The 16662-nt window shown below is 57.6% G+C and overlaps 1 protein-coding gene across 2 annotated transcripts; it reads left to right on the forward strand.

Moving 5' to 3' along the window:
- Positions 1 to 211: 211 nt before the first annotated feature.
- On the forward strand, positions 212 to 16313 carry EPHB4 (EPH receptor B4). Of its 2 annotated transcripts, none has more exons than XM_059898584.1 (17): positions 212 to 714; positions 3459 to 3529; positions 3803 to 4090; positions 4784 to 5180; positions 6208 to 6363; positions 6546 to 6878; positions 7229 to 7353; positions 7863 to 8028; positions 9009 to 9111; positions 9307 to 9371; positions 9479 to 9592; positions 9720 to 9967; positions 12538 to 12753; positions 13063 to 13212; positions 13629 to 13822; positions 14017 to 14172; positions 15258 to 16313. In XM_059898584.1, exons 1-17 carry the CDS (start codon positions 663 to 665, stop codon positions 15385 to 15387), a joined length of 2964 nt encoding a protein of 987 aa, XP_059754567.1. In that variant the 5' UTR covers positions 212 to 662; the 3' UTR covers positions 15388 to 16313. The 2 variants fall into 2 exon arrangements, with proteins under 2 accessions (XP_059754567.1, XP_059754566.1); XM_059898583.1 differs by lacking the exon at positions 212 to 714 and adding an exon at positions 1985 to 2132.
- The last annotated feature ends 349 nt before the right edge of the window (positions 16314 to 16662 follow it).

A 16662-nucleotide genomic window follows, 5' to 3' on the forward strand; every position in this document is an offset into this window, starting at 1 on the left:
CTTCTCCAAACTTTCTCCCAACTTCCCGACCTGCTCAGCTCGACGCCCCGCTCCGCTTCCCTCATGAATTATTCAGCAGCGCGCGCTCCAATCAGCACGCCCCGGCCCCCTCGCCTAGCCCGGGCTGGGGGGTAACTCCCCCCGCTCCCCGCGCGCCCCTCCCTCCCCGGCCGGGCGCCGCCCGGCCCAGCCCCAGCCTGCTCGGCCCCGCGCCGCAGTCCCCTCCCTCCCGCTCCCGTCCCCTCTCCGCTCCCACCCTCCCCGCCGGCGCGGAGCGCACTCGGCCCGGCGGCGCGAGCAGCGCCACTCCAGGGAGGGGGGGAGACCGCGAGCGGCCGGCCCACCCCCAGCCACCGGGGGGGGGAGGGACCCCGAGGCCCCGGAGGGACCCCGACTCCAGCCACGTCTTGCTCTGCTCGCGCCCGGCGCGGCCGCTGCCAGGACGCCCCCCGCCCTCCCGTCTGCGCGCGCGGCTGGGACGCGGGGCCACACCTGGGCGCCGCCACCGGGTGCCCGGCGCGCCCGCATGGGCCCGCGCTGAGGGCCCCGACCGAGTTCAGCGCGGGGAGTCGACGTCCACCCGCTCGGGGGGGGGGGTTTAGACCTGGGGGGGCTAGCGCCCCCCAAACTCGGATCGGATCCAACCAGAGTGAGGCGGCGCCATGGAGCTCCGGGCTCTGCTCTGCTGGGCTTCGCTTGTAGCCGCTTTAGAAGGTGAGTTTCCTTGGAGTCACCCCGCCACTTCTGGGGCCCCCCGAAGATGGGCCTCGGGGTGGAAGGGCCGACATCTGTCTCCCCCAAACCCGGCACCCCAACAGCGAACACTCTGGACCAATAGTGCTAGCCCCGGAGGGGGGCGGGGAGGAGGCGGCCCAGCGGGGAGTGGAGTTTTCTTTTGTTTGGGAAAGAGATGGAGGCGAGCTCCGTCCCGGGACATGCCCCGGTCCCGGCTCCCCACACTCTTACTCCTGACTCCAGACGCCCTTGGCAGCCTTTCCTTTTCTCTCTGCTCCAATCTTCAAAACTCTCTCCAAAGTTTCTGTCCCTCCTCCCACCTCTGCCAAACAGGAGGAAACATTTCTGGAAGAACAAGAAGACAAGGCAAAACTTTGTGCTAGGCCATAAAACTACCCCCGCCCCCCCATTCCGGAGCATTCACACCTTGACCCTACAATTCCACACACCACCGTGGGGATGGCCACCTTCCACACTCACACTCCAAACCTCCAAATCTCTCCCAAAGCCACGGCCCCTGCGCCAGGGAGGCCCCTTCCCTGGTTTCCCCAAGCTGCACCCCAGCCCTTTAAATGCTGTCTAGACCCTGCCCCAATCCCACCAGAGTCCTTTCCTCTAACCCTAGGCCGGCAGAAACTGACCTACACAGCCCTCGTGTCCCCTGAACTCAGCTTAACTACTGTCTACTTGTCTCTCTTAAACGTCTATTTTTTCTGCATCCCACCCCACCCCACCCCCGCCAAAATGTTACTTTATCCATGAGTCTCTGCCCTCCCCCCAACCCCTAGAGGGGGAGCCAAGAGCCCTATAAACCCTCCTCCCATGGCCCTAATCTCCTTTCAATGAGCTGCCTCCTTCCCCTCCTTCACTGCCTGGAATCAAAGGGGTCTCTGGGGAGTGGGCCATGGGGGGCTACTGAGGAGGAGGAATCAAAGGCAGTTAGAAACCCCTCTCCCCCAGGCTGGGCAGTGCTGCTCTGGGCCGGGGATCAAAGGCTGGGTGTGGGGGAAGAGGAGAGACTTGCTGTGCTCGGGGAAAGATGGGGAAAGAACTGTGGGAGAGAGAGGGGAAGGTAAAGCAGGGAGAAAACCCGTCGGGATGACGTGTGGTGAGAGGGAAAGAAAGATGCAAAGAGGAACAGGGAGTAACTTCTAATTTCTGTTACCTAAGTGCTTTCCGAGCCTGAGGCCCATGCTGAGTGCTTTATGTTTTCACGGTTCCAACAACCCTGTGGGTGGGATGTATTGTCGCTCCCATTTTACAGATGAGGAGACTGAGACAAGAGTTCAGTCTTTTATCCAAGGCTCTGTGCCCCAGGGATGGTGAAAGGTGGGAGACAGAAAGCAGAGTGACAATCAGAAAGAGAAATGGAGGAGGACGGAGAGCGGGAGAGAGAGGTGAGAGGCAAAAGAAGTGACAGATCAAAGAGAGAGGGAGGCCGGCAAGACGGAGAGAGGGTGAGAGAAAGTGAGCCGCTCAGAGCGCCCGGGACAGCCTGAAACAGAGACAGTGTGTAAATTGGAGACAGGAAAACACTATCCAGTCTGGAACAATGGAGGGTGGAGACGGCAGCCTCTATCCACCCCCTTCCCAGAACCCGGGCATCCTGTCCCCAGCGTGCTGGGCTGTCTCCCGCCATCCATGGGGGCCCAGGCCTCACCCCCAGCTGCCTGGCCGGGGTCTCGCCTGACCCGTTGCCCTCCATGGACATCACCTGGTCCCTGGGAGGAGGCTGCCCCACCCACCTGCCTTCCCTTCTCTCCTGCAGCTCCCACCAGGGACGGGGACCCTGGTCCCAGGTGTGCTGCTGGCTCCCCTGGGGGCCCCCTCTCGGCTCCTCCCAGGGCAGGCCTGCAGCACCCCACCCACACATCTCCGAGGGGATTCCCCTGCCCTCCCTCCACCCTCCTCAGCCGGGGGTGGGGGGGGGGGGCGGCGGGGTACTGTGCAGTTTCTCCTAATCCCCACCTTCCGCCAGAGCCCCGCCCCTCCCCTCCCCAGAGAGAGACCAGAGCAGAGCCAGGTGTGCTCACCCCCCCATACACACACTCCTAAAATCTCCTCCCCTTTTCCTTCCCATAACCGAATCCAGATGTGAGGCCTCTGCAGACAGGGGCCAAGGGCAGGAACCCAAGCATCCTGGCCTCCAGCACTTCCTCCTCCGAGGGCAGCTAGCCAGTGGGGAGGGAGTGGGGGGTCAGGGCTGGGCCTCAGGAGGTCAGCACCACCTTCAAGGATCTGAAGGGCTGGGGTGTTTGGTCTGAAGGGGGCTGGGGACTTGGAAGAGGAGCAGAGTTGCGGGGATGGAGGCAGCACCTCCTTTGGATTTGGGAACGGACTGCAGAGGCTGAGGCAGGCCCTGGCGGGAGGGGTGTTCCTGTACCCCACCTCGGGGTCAGGGTCAGGTCTGGGCTCTAGTTTAGCCCTTTCTGAGCTGTTTGCCTTTTTCCCCTTTCAGCATCTGTGTCTCCCCTTCTCCTCTGGGGCACAGCAGTTCACAGAGGCCTAGATCTGGGAGTCCCGAGGGTCAGCTCCGTGCCTGTCAGCTGTCAGGGGCGGGGCTGGCACTCAGAAAAGAGGCTGGAAATCTGGGCTTGCTGGGGGGGCAGAGGGCAGGGCTTGCTCCCCTCCTCGGCCTGTCTGTCTGTCTCAGCTCCCAGGGATCTGGGCTTCCTGGTGTCTCTCCCAAGCGCTGACTGACTCTGTCTGTCTGTCTGTCTTAGAGACCCTACTGAACACAAAATTGGAAACTGCCGATCTGAAGTGGGTGACATTCCCTCAGGTGGAGGGACAGGTAAGAGCTGGGGCTTGGAGGGAAACCGAGGGAGGGGGGCCACCTGTGCTCCTGCTTCCCAGGCCACACACACACACACACACACACACCCCACACACACCCCACACACCACACACACACACACACACACACACACAGCCATCGCAGCAGCCGAAGCAGGTATCCTCTGAGCCCTTGCTCTCCGGGGGTCCCCCCAGCCCCTCGTGGCGTTATGGCACTGACCTTCACCCACCCGCTTAGCAGCCCCCAGGCTGACCACCCTTCTCCCCGCAGTGGGAGGAGCTGAGCGGCCTAGATGAGGAGCAGCACAGCGTTCGGACCTACGAGGTGTGTGACGTGCAGCGGGCCCCGGGCCTGGCCCACTGGCTGCGCACGGGCTGGGTGCCCCGCCGGGGCGCCGTGCACGTGTACGCCACGCTGCGCTTCACCATGCTGGAGTGCCTCTCCCTGCCGCGGGCTGGCCGCTCCTGCAAGGAGACCTTCACCGTCTTCTACTTCGAGAGCGACGCGGACACGGCCACGGCCCACACGCCAGCCTGGATGGAGAACCCCTACATCAAGGTACCTAGGTGCCCCAGGCCAAGGTGGGGTCCGGGGCCGGCCTGTGGTCTAGAGGTGCTGGGGGCTAGAAGCAGGAGGCCCGGGTCTGAGGAGGGAACAGGGTGGTCTGCTAGGTGGAACAGCCGCTCTACTCCATGTGCTGGAGCCCCCCTACACTTCCTCTCTCTGAGTACACTTCGCCCCTTTACAGCCCCCTGCCTTTGCACCAGCTGATGCCTCACCCTGGAATGCCTTCTCTTTGCCTTTCCCACCCAACTCCTCGTCTTGTAACTTCCAGCTCCGAGGTGCCCCCTGGGACGCCTTTGCGGATGTGCCCTGCCCTGGGGTCCCGCCTGCCGTAGCACTCATCATACTTTTAATTTATCATTAGCTTATCAGCGTCTCCTTCATTTCTATTTCCTTGGCGTGGAGTCCAGGGCCTGGCACAGAGTAGATGTTGATAAGTGTCTGTAGGATGAGTGAATGCGCAGAAAGGGGGTGCAGGACAGAGGCTGGATGCATCACAGGAGCTCGGCGGGTGTTAATGGACAATGTTGGGGCCTGCAGGAAAGCGTACGTTGGGAAAGGTGGAGAGAAGGTTCTGGAACAGGAGCCAGGCAGGTCAGGGAGAGGGTGAGCTGGGAAGAAGACAGTCCAGCGGGGTCCTGGGGAAGTGGAGGACAGCGGCAGTGAGTCTCTTCCCCGACCTGGCAGGTGGACACAGTGGCTGCTGAGCACCTGACCCGGAAGCGCCCCGGGGCCGAGGCCACCGGGAAGGTGAACATCAAGACGCTGCGTCTGGGCCCGCTCACCAAGGCCGGCTTCTATCTGGCCTTCCAGGACCAGGGCGCCTGCATGGCCCTGCTGTCCCTGCACCTCTTCTATAAAAAGTGCGCCCAGCTGACCGTGAACCTCACCCGCTTCCCGGAGACCGTGCCTCGTGAGCTGGTGGTGCCCGTGGCGGGGAGCTGCGTGGCCGATGCCGTGCCTGCCCCCGGCCCCAGCCCAAGCCTCTACTGCCGGGAAGATGGCCAGTGGGCTGAGCAGCCGGTCACGGGCTGCAGCTGCGCTCCAGGGTTTGAGGCCGCCGAGGGGAATACCAGGTGCCGAGGTGAGGACCAGCACTTCCCCCACAAAGCTTGCCCATCTCTGCGGGAGGCGCTGGCTGGTACCCTGCTCTTGGACCCACTTCTTAAATTTCCATTTTTAAAAGTTCTTTATTCTCCTGGGCACTAAGTTACTGGAGGGTGTGTTTTCAGAGCCCCCAGCACAGTTCTGAGCTCTCCATCATTTCCACACTCATCCTTCTAACTATGTCCAATTCCTTCCTGGGCTGTGGGACTGTCCTCAGGGCTGGGGGACCTTATTGGACTCAGAGGACAAAGCCTTCATGGTCTGTAGTATTGTTCATTATGGTTTCATCTAATTTACTGATATTGAATTCTCACGTAGCCTTTTCTCCAGAGCAGAGTTTCTTAACCTGGGTTTTGTAGATAGAATGTAGGGGATCTGTGAACTTTGGTGGAAGGGAAGAAAAATGACCATTTCTTTGCACTCATCTTTACCTGAAATTGGCCACTCCTCTTACGGAGTGTCAGCCACAGCCCAGCGGTCGGAGCAGGACCTGAGACTTGGGCCCCACTCAAATCCGAGGTGTTTTCACAGCCCATTAGAGATGACGCAAGAATGGCAAAATGTTGTTTTTCGCTCATCGTGACTTCAGTATTTCCTTGCCTGTCAGCCTTACCGCTGTATCTTGTTAGTAGAGAAACACACACATTGCTGTGTTGCAAAGATTCTTCATGTTTTGATCACTGTATTTTCAGTTATTTGGTTTTCTTGGTAATCTGTGTATTTTGTGGTGTGCATTTAAAATCATTCTTCTGAGCAGGGGTCTGGGTTTCACCAGGCTGCCATGGGGTGGCCGGGGGTACACGTCAGGGTTCAGACCCCTGGTCTGGAGGGAGGTCTTCTCCTCTTAGAGGCGAGGTTTCTGAGCTCCTCCCTCCCTGCTTTCCCTTTTGCACCTCATGCAACTTTAATAGCTGCCGAATGTCCTTTTTTTGGTCCCCATCCCCCGCCCCCCCCCCACTGCTGAATGTCTCTGATGCAAGTTTCTGATGGACGCTTTCTCGCAGCCTGTGCTCAGGGCACCTTCAAGCCCCTGTCTGGGGAGGGGTCCTGCCAGCCGTGCCCAGCCAACAGCCACTCCAACACCATTGGCTCACCCGTCTGCCAGTGTCGTATCGGGTACTTCCGGGCCCGCACAGACCCCCGAGGTGCACCCTGTACCAGTAAGTGGCCAGTGACCCCTGGGGTGGACCCCCGACCCCAGTCCCGTCCTCCCACACCTTCCTCCTCTTGACCCTGGCCTGGTGCCCGGCCAAGACAAGACGTCAGTGTGGCTGCCTGCCCGTCCCCTGCCCGTCCCCTGCCCGTCTGCTCAGCCTCTGCCTGACGTCCTGGTCTCCTGCAGCCCCTCCGTCCGCCCCGAGAAGCGTGGTTCCCCGCCTGAACGGCTCCTCCCTGCGCCTGGAATGGAGCGCCCCCCTCGAGTCGGGAGGCCGAGAGGACCTCACCTACGCGCTCCGGTGCCGGGAGTGCCGCCCCGGCGGCTCCTGCACGCCCTGCGGGGGAGACCTGACCTTCGACCCCGGCCCCCGGGACCTGGTGGAGCCCTGGGTGGCCATTCGTGGGTTGCGTCCTGACTTCACCTATACCTTCGAGGTCACCGCCGTGAACGGGGTGTCCTCCTTAGCCAGCGGGCCAGTTCCATTTGAGGCTGTGAATGTCACCACTGACCGTGAGGGTGAGACTGGGGGCTGGGGGCAGAGGGCAGCCTGTGGTCGGATGGGAGAGGCGTTGGTGGGAAAGGCTCGCGAGGGATATGGACAGTCTAAAGGCCTGAGGGGGAAAAGGCAGCAGCTGGGGAGTGGGGTCCCCAGGAAATATAGCGGGTCAAGGCCTTTGGGGCAAGAGGCAGAAAGAGAATTAAAAGGATGCAAAGGTGGACTGGAGAGTTCAGGGCAGGGCAGAGAGAGCCAGAAGGAATTCCGGAAACAGCTGGGGGACCGAGACAAGTGTGGCCAGTAGAGGAGGAGCTGGGAAAGATGAGAGACCTGCCACGATCAAGGGCCCCAAGGTGTCTGTCTCTCGCAGTGCCGCCCCCAGTGTCAGACATCAGGGTGACTCGGTCATCACCCAGCAGCTTGAGCCTGGCATGGGCTGTTCCCCGGGCACCCAGCGGGGCAGTGCTGGACTACGAGGTCAAGTACCACGAGAAGGTGAGACCAGGCCCTGCCCCAGGGGTGGGGGTGGGCAGCGCGACCCGCTCCAGGGACCAGGACGCCTGAATTGCAGCCATCTGCCACATACTAGCTAAGTGACCTTGTGTCAACCCCTTGGCCTCTCTGAGCTTAATATCCTCATTGTAAAATGCTTAGGATAGGACTTCCCTGGCGGTCCAGTGGTTAAGACTCTGTGCTTCCACTGCAGGGGGCATGGGTTCGATCCCTGGTCGGGGAACTAAGATCCCGCAAGCCACGCGGCGAGGCCCCCCCACCCCCCAAAAATGCTTAGGATAATGGAATCTATCCCACAGAAGCGCTACAAGGATTAAATGATATAATTAATGCAAAGCACAAGGCACAGTGCATACATAAGTGAGCACAAAGGCCGCACCTGCCACTCAACAGGACAGAGATGCTAGGGATGGAGGACCAGGGCAGGGGAGGCAGAAAGAGCAGTGGAATCTGGGGGTCCTGGCTCACGGCCAGTCCCCTCTCCTGAACAGGGCGCAGAGGGCCCCAGCAGCGTGCGGTTCCTGAAGACATCGGAGAACCGGGCAGAGCTGCGGGGACTGAAGCGGGGAGCCAGCTACCTGGTCCAGGTGCGGGCGCGCTCCGAGGCTGGCTACGGGCCCTTCGGCCAGGAGCACCACAGCCAGACCCAGCTGGACGGTGAGCCCGGGGGGCAGGATGCGGGTGGGGTTGGCTGTCCCCCACCAGGCGGGAGGCCTTGGCTCTGCCCTCAGGACCCCCAAAGCCACAGCCCCATGCTTCTCTTTCTCTCAACCACGAGGCATTTTGGCCTGGGGATAAGATGTAGAAACCAAAACCAACAGCTGGGTGTGAAGGCCAGCTCAGTGGCTCTCCAGCTATGTGACCTTTAGCAAAAACTTGACCCCTGAGCCCCAGCTCTCTCATCCAAAAAAATGGAAATATGAGGTCTCTCTCACAGGGATCCAAGGATTAACTGAGGTGACACTTTGATAGTTTTTGTATGCTGGCCCAATGGTTTTCTAAACCTTTTAATTTTTTTTAACAATTTTATTGAGATATGACTCACACACCATGATTCACCCATTTAAAATGTATAATTCATTGACTTGTAATATATTCACGGAGTTGTGCAACCATCACTGCAATTAATTTTAGAACATTTCAGCACCTCAAAAAGAGATGCTTATAACTCTTCCATTACCTCCCAGCCCCTGGCAAACACTAGTCTACTTTTTGTCTCTGTAGTTTGCCTGTTCTGGACCTTTCATACAAATGCAGTCATACAATACGGTCTTTTGTGACTGGCTTCTTCTTTTACATGGCATAATGTTTTCAAGGTTCATCCGTGTTGTAGAACATATCAGGACTTCATTCCGTCTCGTGGCTGAAAAATACTCCATTGAATGGCTGTGGCATATTTTATTTATCCATTCATCCATTGATGGACATTTGGGTTATTTCCACGTTTTGGCTACGAACCTTTTCATTTTTAGCCTTTGGAACCTTCTGTTCAAGTGGGACTTTTTTTGTGGTTACCAGTATTTATAACAGAACAAAATCAAACCCACCAAGGCTGGGAAACATCTTTGCTTGCCCTGAGGGACTTGGGTGGAGCCCATGGGCCCACCGGGTCCCCCTGATCACCAGTTCTTCTCCAGAGAGCGAGAGCTGGCGGGAGCAGCTGGCCCTGATTGCTGGCACGGCGGTCGTGGGCGTGGTGCTGGTCCTCGTGGTCATCGTCATCGCTGTTCTCTGCCTCAGGTGAGGGCTCTGGGCACCTGGAGGCCCCCGCGAAGCCCCGTGTAGCTGGCCACCCGCCCTCTTGCTCCAGGGCAAGCCTCCCCCGGTGCCCCGGGAGCCTGTTTTCACCTGGAATCTTCTCTGATTCCCATCCTTCCCCTCTGGGAACATCGAGACGTGTGACTCAGTTTACCTCTTCTTTCCCATCGGCTACAGGAAGCAGAGCAACGGGAGAGAAGCTGAATACTCAGACAAACACGGACAGTATCTCATTGGGCACGGTGGGTAGGCCCATCCTGGAGGAGATAGGGCTGGGGCGAGAGCTGTGAGCCAGGGACCAGGGCATCTGAATGCAGTGGTGGCTAACGAGCCCCACGTGATTCCTCAGGTACTAAGGTCTACATTGACCCCTTCACTTACGAAGACCCTAATGAGGCTGTGAGGGAATTTGCAAAAGAGATCGATGTCTCCTATGTCAAGATTGAGGAGGTGATCGGCGCAGGTGAGAGGAAGACGCCTGGGTGCCCGGGCCGGGGGTTGGGGGGGGGGGGTGGGGGTGGGGGGAGGGACTGCAGGGCGGGGCGGGGGGGGCGGGGGAGGAGAGCTGACCCTCGGCCTCCTTCCTGAAGGCGAGTTTGGGGAGGTGTGCCGGGGGCGGCTGAAGGCCCCCGGGAAGAAGGAGAGCTGCGTGGCCATCAAGACCCTGAAGGGCGGCTACACGGAGCGGCAGCGGCGGGAGTTCCTGAGCGAGGCCTCCATCATGGGCCAGTTCGAGCACCCCAACATCATCCGCCTGGAGGGCGTGGTCACCAACAGCGTGCCCGTCATGATTCTCACCGAGTTCATGGAGAACGGCGCCCTGGACTCCTTCCTGAGGGTGAGACCCCCTGCTCCCAGCTTTCCGCACCCACCCTGTGCTCCCGCAGTGCAGCCAAGGAGCTCAGAACCCGGGACAGACGGTGGGTCCCGCGTCCCTGCCCCTCTACCCTTCATTCTCCACCAGGGAAGGTTGAGTCCTGGGATTGGTCTCCCTGTGGGGCCGGCTGACCCTGGGATAAGGAAGGGTTGTCATCTGTCCTCGTGACAAATATTTACTGAGCGCCTCGTTGTGTACCAGCCACTGTACTGGGCCTCGGGAGATAGAGCCGTGAACATCTCTGCTCTTGGAGAGCTGGTGGCGTAATGGGGGAGACTGAAGATTAACAAGTACAAACAAGGTTTTACAAAAAGTAAACAAGATTTCAGATGTGAAAAAAATTAAACAGGATCATAGGAATGAGAGAGAAGAGCTCATTTTTGCTACCTTAACAAAATTGTATGAAATTTTATTATTTTTTAAACTTTACTATGCATGTTCTGTAAAAAACCAAAACTTTTTTTTTTTGGCCGCTCCACGCGGCATGCGGAATTTCCCTGAATGGGGATCGAAGCCGCTTCCCTTGCAGTGGAAATGCAGCGTCTTAACCATTAGACCACCAGGGAAGCCCCCAGAACGTTTTTCTACATAGCAAAGTAACATTGCGTTTAACAGAATTACAACAATTCCTTGGTATCACCTAATGCCCACTTGATACTCATATTTCTCTAGTTGTCCCCCAAATGTCCCAGCATCCAGTTCCGGATCAAGCATTGCACTTGTGGTTATTGTTTTGAGCCTTTTCTACATCCAGGACAGTCCCTTGTTGGGGTTCTGATACACTGAAGGGCTGGGCCACTTGTCCACTTGAATGTCTTATCTTCTGGATTTATCGGATTCTTCCTTGTGGGGTCATCTAACTTGTTTCTCTGTGTTTCCTGTAAGGGAAGCAATGTCTAATGTTGTGATAAGTTCAAAATTAAACGTCTGTGGCCAGCCCACATCAGGGGGAGCTGTGTACTTCCCGTGGCACCGCACCAGGAGACACAGGCTACCCGGCTCCCAGCACGAGGGATGCTGAGGCAGACCCTGGAGCAGTGCCAGGATGGCCTGACCCTCCCTTGTGGATACGGGAGTCTGTTCCATTGTCCGGTTGCAGGAAAGGGAAGGGGGTCTATCTTAGAAGAGATGACGTTTGGGTAGATGAGAAAGCCAGCCATGAGAAGGTGGGGGGGAAGCGTGTCGGGGGCAGAGAGTAGCGACCCAGGGTGGGCGGGATCCCAGCCTGTTTAAGAAGCAGAAAGGCCGGTGAAGCTGAACCAGGTCAGCAGAGGAGTGATAGTGGATCACGTTGTGGTTGGCGGCTGGGCCTCGTGACCTTAGAAATTTGGATGTGGTGAGAAGTCTGAGGGGAAGCTTTTCAGCAGGAGAGGGGGGTGATTTAAGGAGATCCCTCTGACGGATGCTGGGGGATAGGAGCCGATGAGACGACGGGCATCATTCAGGCCATGGGGGCAGAAGTGGTTGGTTTGGGGTGCGTTTTGGAGGCAAAGCCGGCAGAACTTGCTGATGGATTGTAAGCCTTGGATGCGGGAGACTCCGAGGTCCCTACCCTGAGCGTCTGGAAGTGAGTCCACCAACTGAGATGCGAGGCGTGGGGTGGGTGCAGGCTTGGAGGATGGATTCAGAATTCGGTTTCTGAACTCTGTGTTGCTGGCCCTGGAGGGCTGCTGAGGGTCCCCTGCGTGCTAGCTGAACCCAGAAGATGGGCTGAGTTAACTGTCTGTGACTGGTTGGTTTACCTGGTGAGAGCCAACTCTATAAAGCTCAAGGTCGGGCTTTAGACCTTGGTTTTGGTGCTGTGGTCACTGATCACACCCGATTCCTCACTGTTCTCTTGCATCCTGCATACAGTTGGTCCAAGAGGGCTGAGCGAGACTGTGGCAGGATCAGCACCAACGCACGCATCTCCACCTGTAGAAGGGTGGCTTCAGAGCACACTCGTAACTGTCAGCGCTCTGTTGCTGTCAAATAAAGAGAACGTAGATCAAAAGCATTTGTTGAGTATTTCCTGGATGTAAAGCACTGTACTAGGTTAAATGGAAGAAAATCTTAAAATATCTCCTTATAATCTAATTACGAGAGACTGAAAGCGAATATTTGAAAGCGGGACAATTATAAGCATTGTGTCACGATACCATAGTAAGAACTGAGAGAATTCAGGGTAAAAGAAAGGAGGGAGGAACTTCCCTGGCAGTCCAGTGGTTAAGACTCCGCACTCCCAATGCAGGGGGCCCGGGTTCGATCCCTGGTCGGGGAACTAAGATCCCGCATGCACGACCAAAAAATAAAATAAAATAAACCGTCTATAGATTTCAAATAATAAAATTAAAAAATAATAAAATAAATAAAGAAATTTATTTAAAAAAAAAAAAAGAAAGGGGGCGGTTTACCTGGGATGTCAGCAGGCCTGTCCTACACGTGGGTCTGTGAGTTGGGTCTGGGAGGGACAAATACTGTTTAGAACATGGAAGGAAGGGGGAGCGGTGGGTGAGCTGTCCTAACGATGCCCCCGCCATGTCCATCTCCAGCTGAACGACGGCCAGTTCACCGTCATCCAGCTCGTGGGCATGTTACGGGGCATCGCTTCGGGCATGCGGTACCTTGCTGAGATGAGCTACGTCCACCGAGACCTGGCTGCCCGCAACATCCTGGTCAACAGCAACCTCGTCTGCAAGGTTTCAGACTTTGGCCTCTCCCGATTCCTGGAGGAGAACTCTTCTGATCCCACCTACACGAGCTCTCTGGTGAGGCTGGGGCACAGGCATATGAACTAGGTTCTTAGGGCCAGGTGAGCAGGGCAGGTTGGAAAGTTGGGAGGCTGAGGGATTGACAGCTGTGGTCCAAGACAGGATGTAAGAGTAGACCTTGTGGGGGCAGGGGGGTCAACTTAAGGAACCTGGCTACCAGGTGTCCAGGAAAAGAACAGAATTGGGGAGCTGGGTGTTTGGGTCCCAGAAAAAAAGGAGGCCTGAGCTGGGGGAAACGCAAAGGTGGGGGGCAGAATGCCTGAGTCCTGTGATCCCTCAGCTCACCTTTTCCTCCCCCATCTTTAGGGAGGAAAGATTCCCATCCGATGGACAGCCCCTGAGGCCATTGCGTTCCGGAAGTTCACATCTGCCAGTGATGCCTGGAGCTATGGGATTGTGATGTGGGAGGTCATGTCATTTGGGGAACGGCCATACTGGGATATGAGCAATCAGGATGTAAGTGTCCTACCAAGCTTTCCTGGAACGTCCTCTCTCTTGGGATATGGCGGTGGTGGGGGGGGGGGGTTCTCAGAGAGCTCATCACTGCTTGGTCCTTGAGGTGGTGAGGGTGGCACTGTGACGAGCTGATCTCTGTATCCAAGAGTTTGATACAGTCTATCTGGTCACAGAAGGACACAGTGATGGAGGGCAGCCTTGGGAAGTTACATGTCTGGATCATAGCTCAAGACCTTCTGGGACGTTGAGCCACAGCCAGTGGCCTCGGCCCTGGCCAGGAGCACCCCCCAGATTTGCCCTTCTCGGGGGGCTGTAGCAGCCATCCCAGCGTCTGTTAAGTCGCCATTTCCCTGGGGTCCTTTGGCAGCCTCGTTTTCCCTGACGTCCTTACCCAGTGCTTCTACCTGTCATTCCAGGTGATCAATGCCATTGAACAGGACTACCGGTTGCCCCCGCCCCCAGACTGCCCCACCTCCCTGCATCAGCTTATGCTGGACTGTTGGCAGAAAGACCGGAATGCACGGCCCCGCTTCCCCCAGGTGGTCAGTGCCCTTGACAAGATGATCCGGAACCCTGCCAGCCTCAAAATCGTGGCCCGCGAGAATGGCGGGTGAGGACCCCAGAGGATGGGCCCTCTTTCCTGCACTCTGCCATCCCCTGAGAACCTCGCTTCCCCCCCGAGAAGTATCCGTTCCTTTGGTGGTATGTGGGATGGTCCCTGTCCACCTCTCCAGGGCTGGGCTCTACGTCCCCACCCTGACACAGGCTGGTTCTCAGTGTGTCCTCCCCATCCTTGCCTCCCAGGGCCTCACACCCCCTCCTGGATCAGCGGCAGCCTCACTACTCAGCTTTTGGCTCTGTGGGTGAGTGGCTTCGAGCCATCAAGATGGGAAGATACGAAGAAAGTTTTGCAGCCGCTGGGTTTGGCTCCTTCGAGCTGGTCAGCCAGATCTCCACTGAGTAAGTCGTGGCAGGAGATGGAGGTGGGGGTGGTGGTGAGGGCCAAGCAGCCAGGAGGGGTGGTGCCTGGGGACCAGAATCAGGCCCACAGTTTCAGCAGGGGCCTTTGGGGTCAACTCCTAGTGCCAACTCTGTTTTCTAAAGCCCCTCCCCTGCCAAAGCAGTAACAGCTGCAGGGGCTGAGAGCCCCAGGATTCTTCCCGGTCAGCTGTGCCCGCCTCACCCCCTTGCACCATCTCAGCCCTGGGCCATCTCGCTCCCACCTCGCAATCTGTATCTATCTTTGTGCATCTATCTACATTCCAGACCCTGCTCTCACATTAACGACGTGTCAACTCTGGATGTTTTCCCACCCATAAAAGGAGAAGGTTGGACTAGGTTTTGGAGGTCCTTTCCAGCTTTAATGTTAAATGGTTTTATGATTCCAACACCTCCCAAATACTGGTTTTCCCTAGCTGGCCTCTCCCTGGTCCTCCTTTCTGCCTTTCCATTCTCTCCCAATGACTCTTCTTGCCCCAGGTTTGAATCACAGAAATAGAAGGAATATAAATCCAGACACAAAGGGTCCAGGAGGCCCTCCCTCTCCCTGGGAGGCAGATCCCGGGCCAGTCTGCCCCACCAGATCTGGGCACCTCCTCCCTGACTTGCTCCAGCCTCGCCTTGACACGGGTTCCCTGACACGGATTCTTGCTCTCCGTTTCTCACCTCTTCTTTTTTCCTTATCTCCGTCTCCCCGCATCAGGATGGGGCTGGGAGCAGTTTGTTTTTGTCCTCTCCCGCCCCTTCCTCTCCACACACCCAGCTCTTTTTCTCTCTCTCTCTCTCTCTCTCTCTCTCTGTCTCTCAGCCCGCCCCACCTCCTGCTTCTCGACCCCCGCGGGTACCTAGCCCCGCCCCTTACTGCGGCTGCGCAGAACTGTGGAGGCTCTTAAATCCTCCGGAAACTGACTGGCAACTATTGACGTCCGCCCCCTTCCCCGTCGGCCATTCTGATTGGCGGACAATCCCGAGGCGAGGATGGGGTTTCGGTAGGAGAGCCGCCCCGGGAAACCAGTGGCCTCACCTAGCTGTTCATTCTTCCCCAGGGACCTGCTCCGAATCGGAGTCACTCTGGCGGGACATCAGAAAAAAATCCTGGCCAGTGTCCAGCACATGAAGTCCCAGGCCAAGCCAGGAGCCTCAGGAGGGTCGGGAGCACCAGCGCCCCAGTACTGACCTGCGCCTCCTCGCCTGGCCCCCCAGCTCTGGAGCGGCAGGGACTCCCACGCTGGGGACACCGCTCCCCTTATTCCTGGGGCAGAATCGGGTGGGGACCCAAGAGGCTCCCATCCCCGGGCCCCACTGGATTGCACTTTGAACCCATGGGGGCGGGGAGCTGGCCATTTGGAGAGACGGGATTTGGGGATTCTGCCATATGGGAGTGCAGAAATCAGACGCTCCCCAAGCGGGGAACCCCAAACTGAGGGTGTGGGAGCCCTTCCCTCGGGATTGGGTCTGACCAGAGGAAAAGAAGTGCCCGGAATCTGCCAACATCCCGGGGGTGGTTGGGCACAATCCCCACGGCCTCCTTCTGATCCCCAATTAGGGCCCCCAGGTGCCCCTCCTCACCTTGAAGGGCAGCGGCCCTGCAGACCAAAGAGAAGGGGGGACTAGCCTGCGAGTCGTGAGGCAGGAAGGGGCGTCATAGCCCAGTGACAAAATCATTGGACTTGGATGTCCCAACCTTGCTGCTGTCTCCACCGAATTCGGTTTTCCCTTGTAAATGCCCCTCCCCCATCTGCTGCCTTCATATTGAAGGTTTTTGAGTTTTATTTTTTGTTTTCGGTTTTATTTTTCCTTCCCTTTTTTTTTTTTTTACCGTCCTTGTCGTAACTTTTTGTGTTAGAGGGGACCTGTTTATCGCCTCCTTTGCCCAAGTTGAAACAGGGACCCATCGTTGTGTCTGTTTCCAGAACAGTGCCTTGGTCACGCCACAACCCCAGACATTTCCCTGCCCCCCCAAGTACCCCTAAGCTGTGTCCATGAGGAGGTGTGGGGGGCAGTGGTGGTAGAAACAAGAGACAGACACTGGTGCTTGGAGGGGTTCTTAAATTATATTTAAAACAATTGTTTTGTATAAATAAAAGAAAATGGGAAGTGTCCTGGCTCTGAGGATGATTGGGAGTGGGGTGGGGGGACGGAATAGACTTCTGTGGACGGTGGGGACTGGTGTGAAGGAGCTTTTGAGCCAGGCTGAGAGGGGTCGGAGGTCTGGAGACGGGGCTGGGTGCTTGGTTCCCAGCCCCACGGTGTGTTTGAGGTGGTAGGGTGGGGGCAGTGGAAGATGAGTCATCGGCAGCTGCTTCTAACGGCTCCAGATGGCTCTGCCAATAGCCTGGGGCACCTCTAGGATGGGGTTGCCTTCCCTCCCCTGCCCTGGTTCCCTAGCCCTGGCAGGGGGCTTTGTGAGGCAGGGGAGGCCTTGAGCTCAGAGCCCTGCCCTACAGCCCC

This window comes from Balaenoptera ricei, chromosome 15 (assembly GCF_028023285.1).
Source record: "Balaenoptera ricei isolate mBalRic1 chromosome 15, mBalRic1.hap2, whole genome shotgun sequence".
NCBI classification, from domain to species: Eukaryota; Metazoa; Chordata; class Mammalia; order Artiodactyla; family Balaenopteridae; genus Balaenoptera; species Balaenoptera ricei.